Source organism: Mus pahari, chromosome 4 (assembly GCF_900095145.1).
Source record: "Mus pahari chromosome 4, PAHARI_EIJ_v1.1, whole genome shotgun sequence".
Classification (NCBI taxonomy): domain Eukaryota; kingdom Metazoa; phylum Chordata; class Mammalia; order Rodentia; family Muridae; genus Mus; species Mus pahari.
Window position 1 is genome coordinate 121,322,753 of NC_034593.1, and position 13,174 is coordinate 121,335,926.

At 42.3% G+C, this 13,174-nt stretch overlaps 1 protein-coding gene across 10 annotated transcripts in view; it reads right to left on the reverse strand.

The window, feature by feature from the left end:
• Positions 1 to 720: 720 nt before the first annotated feature.
• Tet2 (tet methylcytosine dioxygenase 2) overlaps positions 721 to 13,174 on the reverse strand; it is an 80,456-nt gene continuing 68,002 nt past the window's right edge. For all 10 annotated transcript variants that reach the window (XM_029537322.1, XM_029537321.1, XM_029537320.1 and 7 more), the window contains 4 exons: positions 10,566 to 10,655; positions 8,778 to 8,915; positions 6,577 to 6,955; positions 721 to 5,328 (listed from right to left, as the gene is read on the reverse strand). In XM_029537322.1, coding sequence (XP_029393182.1) covers positions 3,743 to 5,328; positions 6,577 to 6,955; positions 8,778 to 8,915; positions 10,566 to 10,655 — 2,193 coding nt within the window. In that variant the 3' untranslated portion in view covers positions 721 to 3,742. The remainder of the gene's footprint in view (positions 5,329 to 6,576; positions 6,956 to 8,777; positions 8,916 to 10,565; positions 10,656 to 13,174) is intronic.

Here is a 13,174-nt window from a genome sequence, read left to right on the forward strand (position 1 = left end):
TCTGTCACTGAGTTCAAAGTTACTAGGTGCCTGGCCCACGCTTCTGCCACTAGAATCAAATCTGGCCCTAGAACAATCGAAAAATATGGAAGAGGGAACTCCTTTTATCATCTGTGATGCACTTGGGAGGCAGAGGTAGGGTGAGGACTGCCAGGTCTGGAGTGGCAGGACAGCCAAGGCTACACAATGATAGCCTGTCTCAAACAAAACCACCCAACCAAATGCCCTCCATTTTGGGAAATGTTAGGTTGTTTAACCGTGCCCTATGGACATAGTTTCAGGCAAGCGCAGTGAGGCTGCAAACTGGCATGGCATGCAGCCAGAGAACTTGTATGGAGTTGGGGCAGTTCTGTTTCAAGCTCCCCAAAGTGACATGGGACAGGTATGTCTGGTACTGCTAGGGCAATCTTCCCTGCGAACACCTGTGGAGGCCTCTGACAGGCAGAAAGAGGAACATGAACAGCTAAGATTGCAGACTCAAAACAGAGCCAGAGAGTAGGCATAAGCTAAAGTGACAGCCCTTCCTGGTCATGGACAAAAGAAGTAGGCGGAAAGTGAGGAGATGGGATGGTGAGAAGATCTGACTGAGAAATTTAGATTTAGGTTATCATGTTTAAGAACTATGTAAAAAAGTACCTTGTAAAACAACATCAACAAAAATCACTCCATTCCATTTTACCTCAATTATGGAACAAAAACCTCTGCAACAGAATACTTGAGTGCATTAAATAAATATAAATTTTATTAAAAACACTCACATGGCGTTATCAGGAATGATATAATAAACAGCTTTAAAATAAACTGCATTCATAACATTACAATACTTACAGTATTTATAACCACCCTCAGATTGTATAAACAAAGCCAACATCTCATGAAGTAAGCTACATTAAAAAAATAAAGCATAGAAAAATGCACACAGAAGTTCATTATCTTAGTGTCAAACTGCAAAAAAATTCCCTAACAAGTTAACCACACTACCTTGTAAAGTGAACTATACATCACTGTGCGCCTATCAAGATGAAAAATTCATTCAAGTAATGTTGACACCAAGCAGAAGCACTTGTATCAATAAGTATGGCTATGTAGTCAAGTTGTTCCTACAGAAGCAAATCACAGATCTGCCTCCCACTTGATCTAATGGACAGAGGTGGGATGTCACTGCCTTCCTTCCTACACCACCCATCCTCTCAAACCACACTTAACTGCTCCTGTTGGCCAGCAGTTTGACAAATGACAGTGGGTGACATGTAAAGCAAATATTCCTTTGGGATGGCTGGCTCAAAAAAAAAAAAACAAAACAAACAAACAAACAAAAAAACCTTGCCAAGCACACCTGCAGGAATCTGATGTGGACTCAACATCATGGTGTGGAAACCGTTAACCTTGTGGTTTTATGTGCAAGGCAGACATTCTGAAAGATTTTAGTGACAAATGTGACCGATGATAAATTACAAAGGTCTCCACTGATGCAAAGCTATTTGCAAAGCTAGTGAGTAACACTGTATTTAGGCCACAATGTAACAAGAGTCCTATTGCACACACACCACCAGCTTCTAGGACTGTAGAGCTGCAGTCCAACGCTGTCCTTGTCACTAGATCAGAAGCCATTACTGGGGATGATGTTTACCCCCCTTTGCCAGCTCAAGGCTTCCTATTTTAGACTTTTTACTCTGCTGAACTCCAACTGTCCAAAACTTACATTTGAAAGGTGACAAAATTTATAAGATTAGCTTTTAGTTATCAGTACATGTACAAGCAAAATATGAGGGATTCCAATCCCCTGAAAGAGAATATATCAACCGACATCTTTACATAAACAGATGACATGTTGGCATAAGGAGAATGAGCTGAAATATCCCTGAATTTTTAGAACAAAAAGTTTGAGATTCAAGTTATACTTGCTAAGAAATCAAGTATTTAAAAATGGTATGTCTTAATACAAAGATTTAAAAAAAAATGGTGGTCTACAATGCTCTAAGCCTCCACTGTTAGCTCAGTATCCCATTGCCTAGCTAGTGTTGAGGTATGACAAGAAGGGACACTACTCCAACTCTGAATGGATTCTTAGCTCACATTAAGATCTATGTGGAGCAATCTGGGTAGCACCATCATGATGTGAATTTTTCTTCAATCTCATATATTATATATATATAATATATATATACACATATGTATATATTTAATTTTTTACAGTACTAAAATACTAAAGCATTGCATTAAAAAAGGTTTTGTTTTACAATTTAATTTACTATACAACTCTTTTTTACCTTTTAATACAAATTAATGTTTAAAATCACCACAAACCAGCTGCCTATTCTCTTTCGGTTTCTGTTGGTTGCTCTGTAGCCAGTAGTCCTATGGACTTAACCATGTCTTCTCATTTTCTGCGGGTTTCAGTCCACTCAATCTTCCTGGTATGTATAACACTTAGCTAAGAAATGACACCACAAAGCACGTAATGAACACAAAGGCAGCCTGCTGTCCAGAAGAACGTACAGGTTCTTGTGGGGGAACAACATGGACATAAGTGGGCAAACTTTGCTCTGCCTGCAGCATGCGGCTAATTATCACCTGCAGTTAACAGATGTTCTTAAGCTGTATATGCAGGAGGAAGGATGAGCTTGCCCTACCTCCGTTTTACAGGATAGTACGTAAGGTGAGCACCAAAAACTGTTATTTGTTTTTTGTGGACTAGCATATCCATTCAGCTCCGGGTTGGATTATAACAGGCCTGACACTGCTTATCAGCTGATAGTGGCTAAGAGCAAAGCAAAGGTTTCCTTAAAAAAACAAACACAAAGACACTCTTAATCCTAAATGAAAGTAAACTATTTTTGTTTTGTTTTGTTTTTATGTTTTAGTACCTTAGCATTGCCCAAGTTGCCAAAGCTTAGGTAGGCAAAGTGCTTTTCTAAGACACAACTTAAAATATTTCACTACACATGTGTAAGTGTGCATATGTATACATTATAGTCCTACAAGGACATCGGTGGATAACATCAGAGGCCTTTGAAATGTCCACACTTTAAAAACTAAGCTGAATAATTAAGATAGATAGAAATGTAAAATTAAAGGTACCCCAGTTCCTCAAGGGCCCTAGACTACACTGGCTGGATGATAGAAGGCATCGATTTTTCAGCTATTAAAAACACCATTTGTAGCACCATTTAATGTTAACACCCAAACAAATTCAGTGTTTTGCCATTATTCACTTAAGCTTTCTGTAGCTACTTTGATAAATAAGTTATTAAGATTACAGTAAAAAAAAAACTGCATGTTAAAAAGTCATAGTTCCAGTATTTCAGTACATCATACATCAGCACCAGATGATTCCTGCAACTGTTCTACTACAGTACTGTGTCCCATGATTACACACACTTAGTACTAGAAGCAGTCACGTATAGAGTGGTGAGGGGCATGTCACACGCATGACCTCAGCCAATAAGAGAACCAGTGGTTTTCAAAACAAATGTCCAGCGCTTCCTTCCCACTGTCCCTTTGCATAGGATGCTTCACTCTTCCTGAATGCCACCACGGACCACGGGAGAGATCCAGTAGAATGGTAAAATAAACTATTTTGCTGGTGAGCTGACAACCCCCCCCCGACACACACACAATAAACATACACACAAACACACACTGCATTTATCACAGATACTGTGACCTGTCCCTACAGCCCATGCCATGAAAGACATACTGCTCACAGGTTGCCCTTGGTGGTCTGGCCTAATGGCCAGCATCATACAAATGTGTTGTAAGGCCCTGTGACCTGAGTGAAAGCATATGGTGATGTAGTCACAGTAGAGTCTGTAGTCACAGACCCTGTGTTCTCAGCAAGAGACTGGATGAAGCGCAGGTAACTGGGTTCCTGTGGCCCTGTGGGCTCACGCTTTACCTGTTTGCCATGATTTTTCCGAGACACGTGGTCTGACCCATTTTTTCCACACTCTTTCTCTTTCCGGGCCTTTTCAGCCATTTTGGCTTCCCAGAGAGCCAAGCAGTGTTTTGGCAGAAATAAGTTTTTATGCCTATACAGTACAAGTGAGATCCTGGTGGGGTGATTCCGGTCGGGATCATTTACTTTGGTTGTGGCATGAACCTCACATTTTGCACACTCAATGAGAATTGACCCATGAGTTGGAGCTATAGCCACCCCTCCAATGCAAGGATCCTGAAAGTTGTGCTCACTATCTGACCAATACTCAATTTCCTTCACAGCAGCTGCATCCTGGCCTGACACCTCAGGCTGTTTCTCCTGACCGTTGCCAGTTAGACTGTATAATAGTTCTTGAGCAGAAGCAGTTCTATCATGATTAAACCCTGGAAGCACTCTTGATAGCCCATTGGCTGTGTTGTCATTCTCCTTGTTGTGGAAGGCATGACTGGAACTACTCACTGAGCCCGAAGCTGCTGCCGGGTAGCTGTAGATCGTGTGAGAATGTAGGGGATGCTCACTGGTTTTGTAGTCAGTGTGTGGGTGGCTGTATGGTGATCTGGAGGCAGCTCCTATGAAATGACCATCCATCTTGGCGGTGGGGTAAGGACAGAACGTTGCTAGGTGGTGCACATTTGGTTTTAGGGTAGAGTTAGTGAAGGCATCTCTCTGCGTATTTTGGTTTCCATAACTTAAGTACTTAGAGGGACTGTCCCCAAACCTCTGTTGGTGAAGTGTGTGGATGGGTGGTAAGTTCTGATTGGTGAGATGGTCCTGGTTTGGATATCTATGCAGACCCCTGGACTGAGTCTGTGGGGAATAAGAACTTAAGAAAGGGGAACCATTGTCCACTGACACACTCCCATTGTATGGAAAAGGGGCATATTGGTTGTTCTGATTCAAAAGCCCAAGGTAGGGGTTCATGTAATTAGAAGGATTCAAATATGAACCCGAGGCATGAGATGAAGTGGGGTAAAAGTTCACATGGTTGGCATCTCCATAAATATCCGAGGTGTGTGCTGAGCTGGGATAAGGAGTGTGTGAAGTAGGCTGTCTCATGCAGACACTGGTAGATTCAGAAGAATGAGAACCAAGGGACTGAGAGTTACCAGGCATGATATGCTGCGGCTGTGGCTGCGGCTGCGGCTGTGGCTGAGGTGTCAGCTGCGGCTGCAGCGGCTGCTGCTGCTGAGGTGTCAGCTGTGACTTCGGCTGAGGTGTCAGCTGTGGCTGCGGCTGAGGTGTCAGCTGTGGCTGCGGCTGCAGTTGCGGCTGAGGTGTCGGCTGCGGCTGAAGTGTTGGCTGCGTTTGCTGTGGCCTCTGCCCTTGCTGAAGGTGTCTCTGGAGTGTTGGTGGCTGCCGGATGACTGGGCCTGAAAGCTGCGGTTGTGCTATGGAGAGGGTAGGAAGGAGAGAGCAGGTACAAATACATCTAAGAATGGAGATACTTAATACATGCAATAGCACAGACAAGCAAGGACAAAGGGAAGTGAGAGCTTTGAGCATTGTCACCCATCATTTTGTGTCTGAAGCCATAGAACAAACACGTCAAACTTTGAATGGTGCAAGTCGGTAATGTGTGTTCCCCCACCCTCAGCCCAGAGTCGTTCAACATGCCTCTGTCCACTCTACCTATCTACCACTGCTTAGTTCAATGCCAACCTAGTTTGATAACACATGTGCCAGGCCATTGAGAAGTAAAGTAAAATAAACCGTTCCCTTTCTTCAGGAACAGTGGCGTTGGTGTCCCCTCCAATGCTACTGTTCCTGAAGAAAGGGAACGGTTTATTTTTACTTTACTTCTCAATGGCCTGGCACATGGCAGGACTTATAAAAAATGGAATGGCATTTATCTATACATAAAGAGGACATTTCTCAGGAAGGAAATTTACATGACTGCATGTAGAGAGCACATTGTGGGAATGTTCCCCTCATGAACTATGAACTGGTAAAATGGACCTGTGGTGGCAGTTTTGAGAAATGAACAGCTTTATCACGAAAACCAGCAAGAAGGGGATTTTTACCTCTCAGAGCAAAGAGGACTGGTTAAGCAAATCCATAGGCTAAATAAACTTACAGAACATCAAGCCAGTATACTTTCTCAACACTGGATTTCTTTTTAGTAGCTCTAATTATAGACATACAGCAAGGGTTGTGGTGCCCAATGTTCCTCCATTAGGACTAAGGCAGACTTTGATGAGTGTGAAACATTACCTAAGCCAGATCCAACCTGTCTATGAAAGAATACGCAGTTCACCCTTTATCCTGCAAATGAGCTTGGACTTAGTTCAGTATAGCACTGTTTTAATTTCTATTCGTCTTGTTCTTTGCATTCTGAGAGGGTTCACTTTCATAGTTTCTTGCAATCTCCCTACTGGTCTACTGCATCTGTGTGTGTCCAATGCTCCCCTCCTTAAGCTTGGTGAGATGTTACACCATGATTCGCATTACTTTTGGCTTGTTATTTGTTACACACAGAATAACTCCAATCTCAGGTCTGCGTTGGATGTTTCCCCAACTCTGACGACCCCAGTATACCCTCAACATTTGAGGGAGCATTATGGTAAATTAGTCAGCCCATGGTTGTTGATACTTCCCAGCAAGCGCACACGGCCTCAGGTGTCTGTCACCCGGCTTACCTGTCATCTGTTTCATGTGGCTTGCATTTTCCATCGGCTCTGTATGTGAAGAAGACTCTCTCTTTTCATTCCTACTAGAGCAGTTCTCCAGGGAAGAAAGCTTTCGAGCTGCTTTCTTGGTTGCTGCTTTCTTGGTCACTGTTTTCTTGGTCTCTGCTTTCTTCTTGCAACTCGTGGACACCTTTCCTATTCTTATGACTCTTTTCCTCCGAAAAGACTGCAGAACCTCAATGGACCCCGTCCGTATCTTCTCCTCCTGACCTTCCATACTCCCAAACTCATCCTCAGGGGCGATGATGTACAAAGGCAGCACATGGAACTGCTCATCCTCGGGCTTAGCTCCAACTTCTCGATTGTCTTCTCTATTGAGGGTGACCACCTGAAGTGGATGTGAGATGTTCCAAGCTCAGTTCTAGGTCCAGAAAGAAAGTGTGTGCATGGTTCTCCCTACCAGTATCCACATGCATGTTGGATGAGGGACATGCGTATAATTAAAACCAGATCTGCCTGTTTTAACTGAAGACAATGTACAAATGGAGGAAATAGATAGAGAAAAGACAATCTCCCTTTTTATACTTTTCAAGAGTAGAATTGGCTATTTTCATGGACTTCTAGATCCATACTTCTTCCAAATGAAATGAAGCACTTTCCTGCTTTCCGTAACACATGGCAGATGCATGTCTTTCAAAAGAAGCTACAGCCCTCTTCTAACAGCACATGCAATGGGATGGGGAAGGATGACAACAGGACACACAGCTCTATGGCCCTCAGACCTGACTTCTAACTCTCCATGTATAAAAAACTTGCTATACTTGGGGCTGGAGAGATGGCTCAGTGGTTAAGAGCACCGACTGCTCTTCCGGAGGGCCTGAGTTCAATTCCCAGCAGCCATATGGTGGCTCACAACCATTGCTAATGGGATCTGATGCCCTCTTCTGGTGTGTCTGAGGACAGCTACAGTGTACTCATATACATAAAATAAATAAATCTTAAAAAAAACCTTGCTATACTCAAGAAAAGAAACCAAGATGCCAGCTGAATGTATCTCATACATATCTTCATGCATCCTCTTTTGCTTAAGGTAGCTCTCTGATGTTAACTATAATCATATTAATTGATGATTGGTGAGTGGAGAAAATAAGACTTAAAGGACATACATAAAAATGAGTGGGAGATATCCCTGAGGGGAAAGGGTGGTTTCTAAATGACTAACTAACTGGTTCCCAAACTCATGTCTCTGAATGTTTCCTTTGCAAATACACCAGCACTCAATTCTCATCTGAGTGCCTTTACATCCTACCTTGTAGCCCCCGTGGTCATCGAAAGGCAGGGTCATTACTCATTGCCTTCACTTTATAGAACGAAGAACGGTCTACACAGCTGCACTATTGTGATTATACCACAGCCTCAGACAGAGCTGACCAGGGTCATGAGTAGCTTACTATCCTGGATCTAACCCCAGCCTATGGAAGGTAGCCTGTGTTTAGAACGGAGGCTGTATTAATCCATTGTGCAACTGTGGTATGTAGGCAAGAGCTCTTGTGGTCCGATGGTACAAAAGTCACAACCGAATGACAGGAAGTGTCAATTACTTTCTACCTTCCTTTTGGGGGACAGGGTATCTCAGGGAGCCTGAAGGACATTGATCTTGCTGGATGGCTGGAGAGCAAGCCTCAGAGATCCCTGTGTCCACTTTCCCAGTATTGAGTGATTAACCATGCCTGCTACAGCACTGGGTATAGGTGAATTTTGATGTTTCTTTTTAAAGATTTTTAATTAAGTGTATGGATGTTTATTGTACGTGAGTTGACTGCAGAAATCAGGAATGTACAAGTCAAGTTCCCTAGAGCTGGCTGGAGTTACAGGGTGGTGAGCTCTGGGTACTGCGGATGGAGCTCAGGTCTTCTCCTGACCCACATTATTTTCTTGACAAGTACTTTGAAATAACAATGTATAGACACAATTTAGAGCAGTACTAAGAACACCCAAATGCTTGTGTGGTTGTCAATATTTCTGCTAATGGGCCACTTAGTTATAAGAGGGTCAGTAGCACCCGGGAAGGTCACAGGAACATTGTCCGTCCATGAGAACACACGGCCTGGTGACGCCTGCTGAAAGCACATGTGTTCTGTGCCTTCAAGCACCGTTCAGCTTGTGCTTCTCAGTGGCAGATGCTGCTAGGATCGCGGGGTGCCACTTACCACTGTGCTGCCATTTGGCATGTTCTGCTGGTCTCTGTGGGCATGAGCAGAAAAGTCCAAACATGCAGTGACCCCTGAGAATGGCCGGCCTTCCTTCAGACCCAAACAGCAGTCTGGAGCTTGGTGTTCAAATTCAACCTGAGAGACAGATGTGGGTCAATGGGAAAACTGTTTCTGTGGTGTCAGATTTCAAACCCAAGGCTTCTCAGTGAAGTAAGGTAAGCAATGTAGCACTGACTTACATTGCCGGGCCCCACAGTTCTCCTTCCCTTTCCTCCCTCCAAACCCTCTCCTATAACCCTCCCTGCTCTCTTTCAAAAATATGCCCCAACGACTCATTAGTGAAATGTATGTATATATATATATATATATATATATATATATATATATATATATATACACACATGTGTGTGTGTGCACATATGTATGTGTGTGTATATATACATGTGTGTGTGCACATGCACAATTGTTATTGTAGCAAATATTCCTAAATCTGACTTGCCCATGAACATTTGTTAAGTAGCATTTATGGAAGGCAGCCTTATTTTGATCTATGTGAACACCCATGTAACCGCTGCTATGAACAAATCAGGTCTATATACCCATTATTCCCCTAAAGTTTCTGCCAGTCTCTTGTGTTTTCCCTCCTGCTTTGGTCAGACCTACCACACAGACAAATGAGGGTTACAACACGTTTAAAGTCTTCTACATGCTCAGGGAAATAACCCAAGTAAAACGAAGATACATGGGATGGAAGAAAATCTGTGTAGATGGTTCTTCTGATTAGTTACTATCCAGAATCTACTTTTCAAATAAAAACCCAACCAATTCATCCTTCCTCGCCTTTCACGCACACCCCTTTTTCTGTGACATATCCCTATCTTAGCTTTTATAATGTGACAGTTGCTTTTTTTCTTTACTTTCTTTTGTTTTTAAACACATAGAAGACATATTGATCTCTCAATACCTGTGGTTTACAACAGGCTTTTGCTCAAGCGCACAGGGTGACTGTCATGGGGGAGGGGGGGTCAATCTTTGAGACTGACCTCATATGGCTAACTAGTTAGTCTTGACCTTGCAAAATCAGCAAATACAGCTTTTGTTTTTCTTTTTGTTTGCTTTTTTTCTTTCTTCATGGACAAAGTCTAACAATAACTTGATACCTGAACCCATGTGTAATAAAACAACTGTATAGATAGTCCTGTAAAATCAGGAATAATATGATTTAAACATATTGAATAAAATCTTCACATGGATATAAATAAATTAGCTAAACCATCATTAAGATTTTTTTAAGGCTGAAAAACCTTAAAAAGTATACATTTTTTAATAGCGAAATTCATAGAATAGAAACAATTCAAGTAGTTTTAAAGAAAGCCAAGAATAAGGGAGTGGCTGGCGAGACACCTAAGTAAAGAGCGTTTGGCTCTTGCAGAGACACTAACCTAAATATTGGTTTACAACTGTCTATAATTCCAGGTCCAGAGAACCCTAGGCCCTTACCGTGCAGTACATTCACACAAATGCAGCGAGGCCGTTCCATACATGAAAAGGAGAAGTGGGGTTTTAAAGGCTAAAAAAGAAGTCACTCCTTCAAACATAGTTTTGGGGCTAGGAGCTGGTGGTGCACACCTTTGACCCCAGAATTTGGGAGTGGAGGCCAGCCCATCCAGGACAGTCAAGGCTAATAGTACTCAGAGAAACCCTGTCTTGAAAAAACAAAAAAAGTTTTGGACTGGACAGGTCACCAGTAATGGAGTTTGACTCAACAATAACAAGTTCACTTACCTGATTACTGTATGCATCGGGTGCAAGCTTCTTGTATATTGGAGCAATGACAGTAGCCAGGTTTTGCAAATGAGAACCTAGTCTCTCTTCCTGTACAAAAATGATCCAACAAATTGAGTTCTAAATTAAACATGGCTATATAAATGCGTACATGCATTTAGACATGACACAGTCTAAATAATTCCCAAGTATAATGTTTTTCTTACTGTAGGAAATATCTAAATCTTTGTAAAAAAAAAAAAAAAAAAACAGTTCTAATATGAATTTGTATGTGCTATCTACCAGGAGCTATCTGTTTGGGTTTGGGTATGATGGTCTCTACTTTGCATGCAGACAACTGACAATTTGTAAACACAAGCCTCCACGGGGGTGGGGGGTGGGGTGCCAGCTCATGGGAAAGCACACCCTTTCCCCTCACTATTCAAATGTTCATTAAGGAAGAACTACTAAGTCTGACTACTTCTAAGCACTTCCTAAGTTTAAATAAAGTCTCTATTGAAGTTACTGGACATTTTAAGTGTGGATAAAATTCTCTGGACTAATTACATTCAATGCCAAGCAGTTTGTTTAAAAATGGAAACACTGTTACATCCCTACTACAGTGTGCTCACAAGGAAATGTTTCCCATAGGCTTCTAAAGTGGCATGTCCTAAATTCCCACTGACACCCTCTTATTTCAAATTGCTACTGTTGAACAATCTTGGGAGGCTGGGGAGATAAAGCTCAGTTAGCAATTGCTGCTCTTCCAGGGGACCTAGACTTGTTCCTTGTCATTTATGCTGTGTGGCTCTCAAGCACTCAGTTCCAGGTGACTTCCTCTGGGCTCCAGAGTGCATGCATATGCAAGCACACACAGGGAGCTGAGGTGGAGCTGATGGGGTGGTCGGTCGAAGCATAAGGAGAGCTGGAGCTCCCCTGATACCCATTCCAGTCAAAACAGCCTTGAATTCAATGGGAGACTTCTTCTCAAAAAGGGATAAAGGAAGATGCTGGCTACCCTGTGCATGTGTCAATGCACACAGAAATGCATGTCACACAAATCCAGAGATGCAAACTTTAGTAGGTAGGTAGAGTTGGCTGTGCAGCAGGCCCACTTACGAAAAATCTTGCAGGGGCAGTGGTGGTACATGCCTTTAATTCCAGCACTTGGGAGGCAGAGGCAGGAGGATTTCCGAGTTCACATGCTCTTAATTAAATCCTACAATCTTAAAAGTATTGTCTGTCAAAGAATCTGTATTTTAAAAGATAAAGTTTGATGGTGAGGCAGAGGAAGGCGGATTTCTGAGTTTGAGGCCAGCCTGGACTACAGAGTGAGTTCCAGGACAGCCAGGGCTACACAGAGAAACCCTGTCTCAAAACCCCCCCCAAAAAAAAAAAAAAAAAAAAAAGTTTGATTGTTTTAAATGAGAAATCAGTGTTCATTTATTTGAACTGAGTATGTATACTAAAATGTCAACCTGTCCTAGTTGCTTGAATGCATATACTATAGTAACTTAAGTCCCGAGCTTAGAAATAGTATGAGTTCCATAATTTAAACTTGAAAGTGAATATCAAAAATCCTAATTTTTTAGTTTTCTGATGTCCCTTTCTGATGCCTGACAATGAATTATGGCCACTTTGAACAGAAGCCATGTCTCCAATAAAGTATTCCTTCCTTTAAAAAACCCCAGTATTGGGCTGGTGAGATGGCTCAGTGGGTAAGAGCACCCGACTGCTCTTCCGAAGGTCCGGAGTTCAAATCCCAGCAACCACATGGTGGCTCATAACCATCCGTAACAAGATCTGATGCCTTCTTCAGGGGTGTCTGAAGACAGCTACAGTGTACTTACATATAATAAATAAATAAATCTTTAAAAAAAAACCCAGTATTTATTTATATATATTGGTAGTTTGCTTGCATGTGTCTGAATGTCAGATCTCCTGGAACTGAAGTTACCGGACAGTTGTGAGCTGCCGTTCGGGCACTGGAAATTGATCTCAGGTCCTCTGGAAGAGCATCTCTCCAGCCCCTAAATCCACACTATATTTGCCCTTGTTTGCAACATAATTCGTTGCCATAGTAATTCCTACTAGTATCATAGATCTTTCAAGCAGGATACGTTTTAATATGAAAATATTTCTTTTTTGGTACTGGCAAATTTTTGTCCAAATACTCTATGAAATAGAATGTTAAAGGGAACCTCAATGTTATACATCAGTGTGAAATTCCATTGAGAAATCAGAATGTCATAAACATGGTCTATTGCCCACATTACAGACTTTTCTTTACACAGAGCCTCACTCTTTAGTCCAGGCTAGCCTAATCAACTTAATTTAGTCTGGGCGTGGGTATTCTATAAAGGCGTATGTGCTGGCTAGTTGTGGCAACTTGAGACAGTCAACCATTTAAAAATGCCACCCTGTAGGGGAGCCTGTGGTTCATATTTCATATTCCTGATTGTTGATGGATATAGGAGGGCCCAGCTCACTGTAGGCAGTGCCACCCCTGGGCTGGTGATCCAAGGTACTATAAATGGCTCAATCAAGCAACAGGGAACATGACAGTAAACCACACCTCTGAAATAGTTCTGTGCCTCCAAGTTCCCACTCTGACCTCCCTGTATGAACAA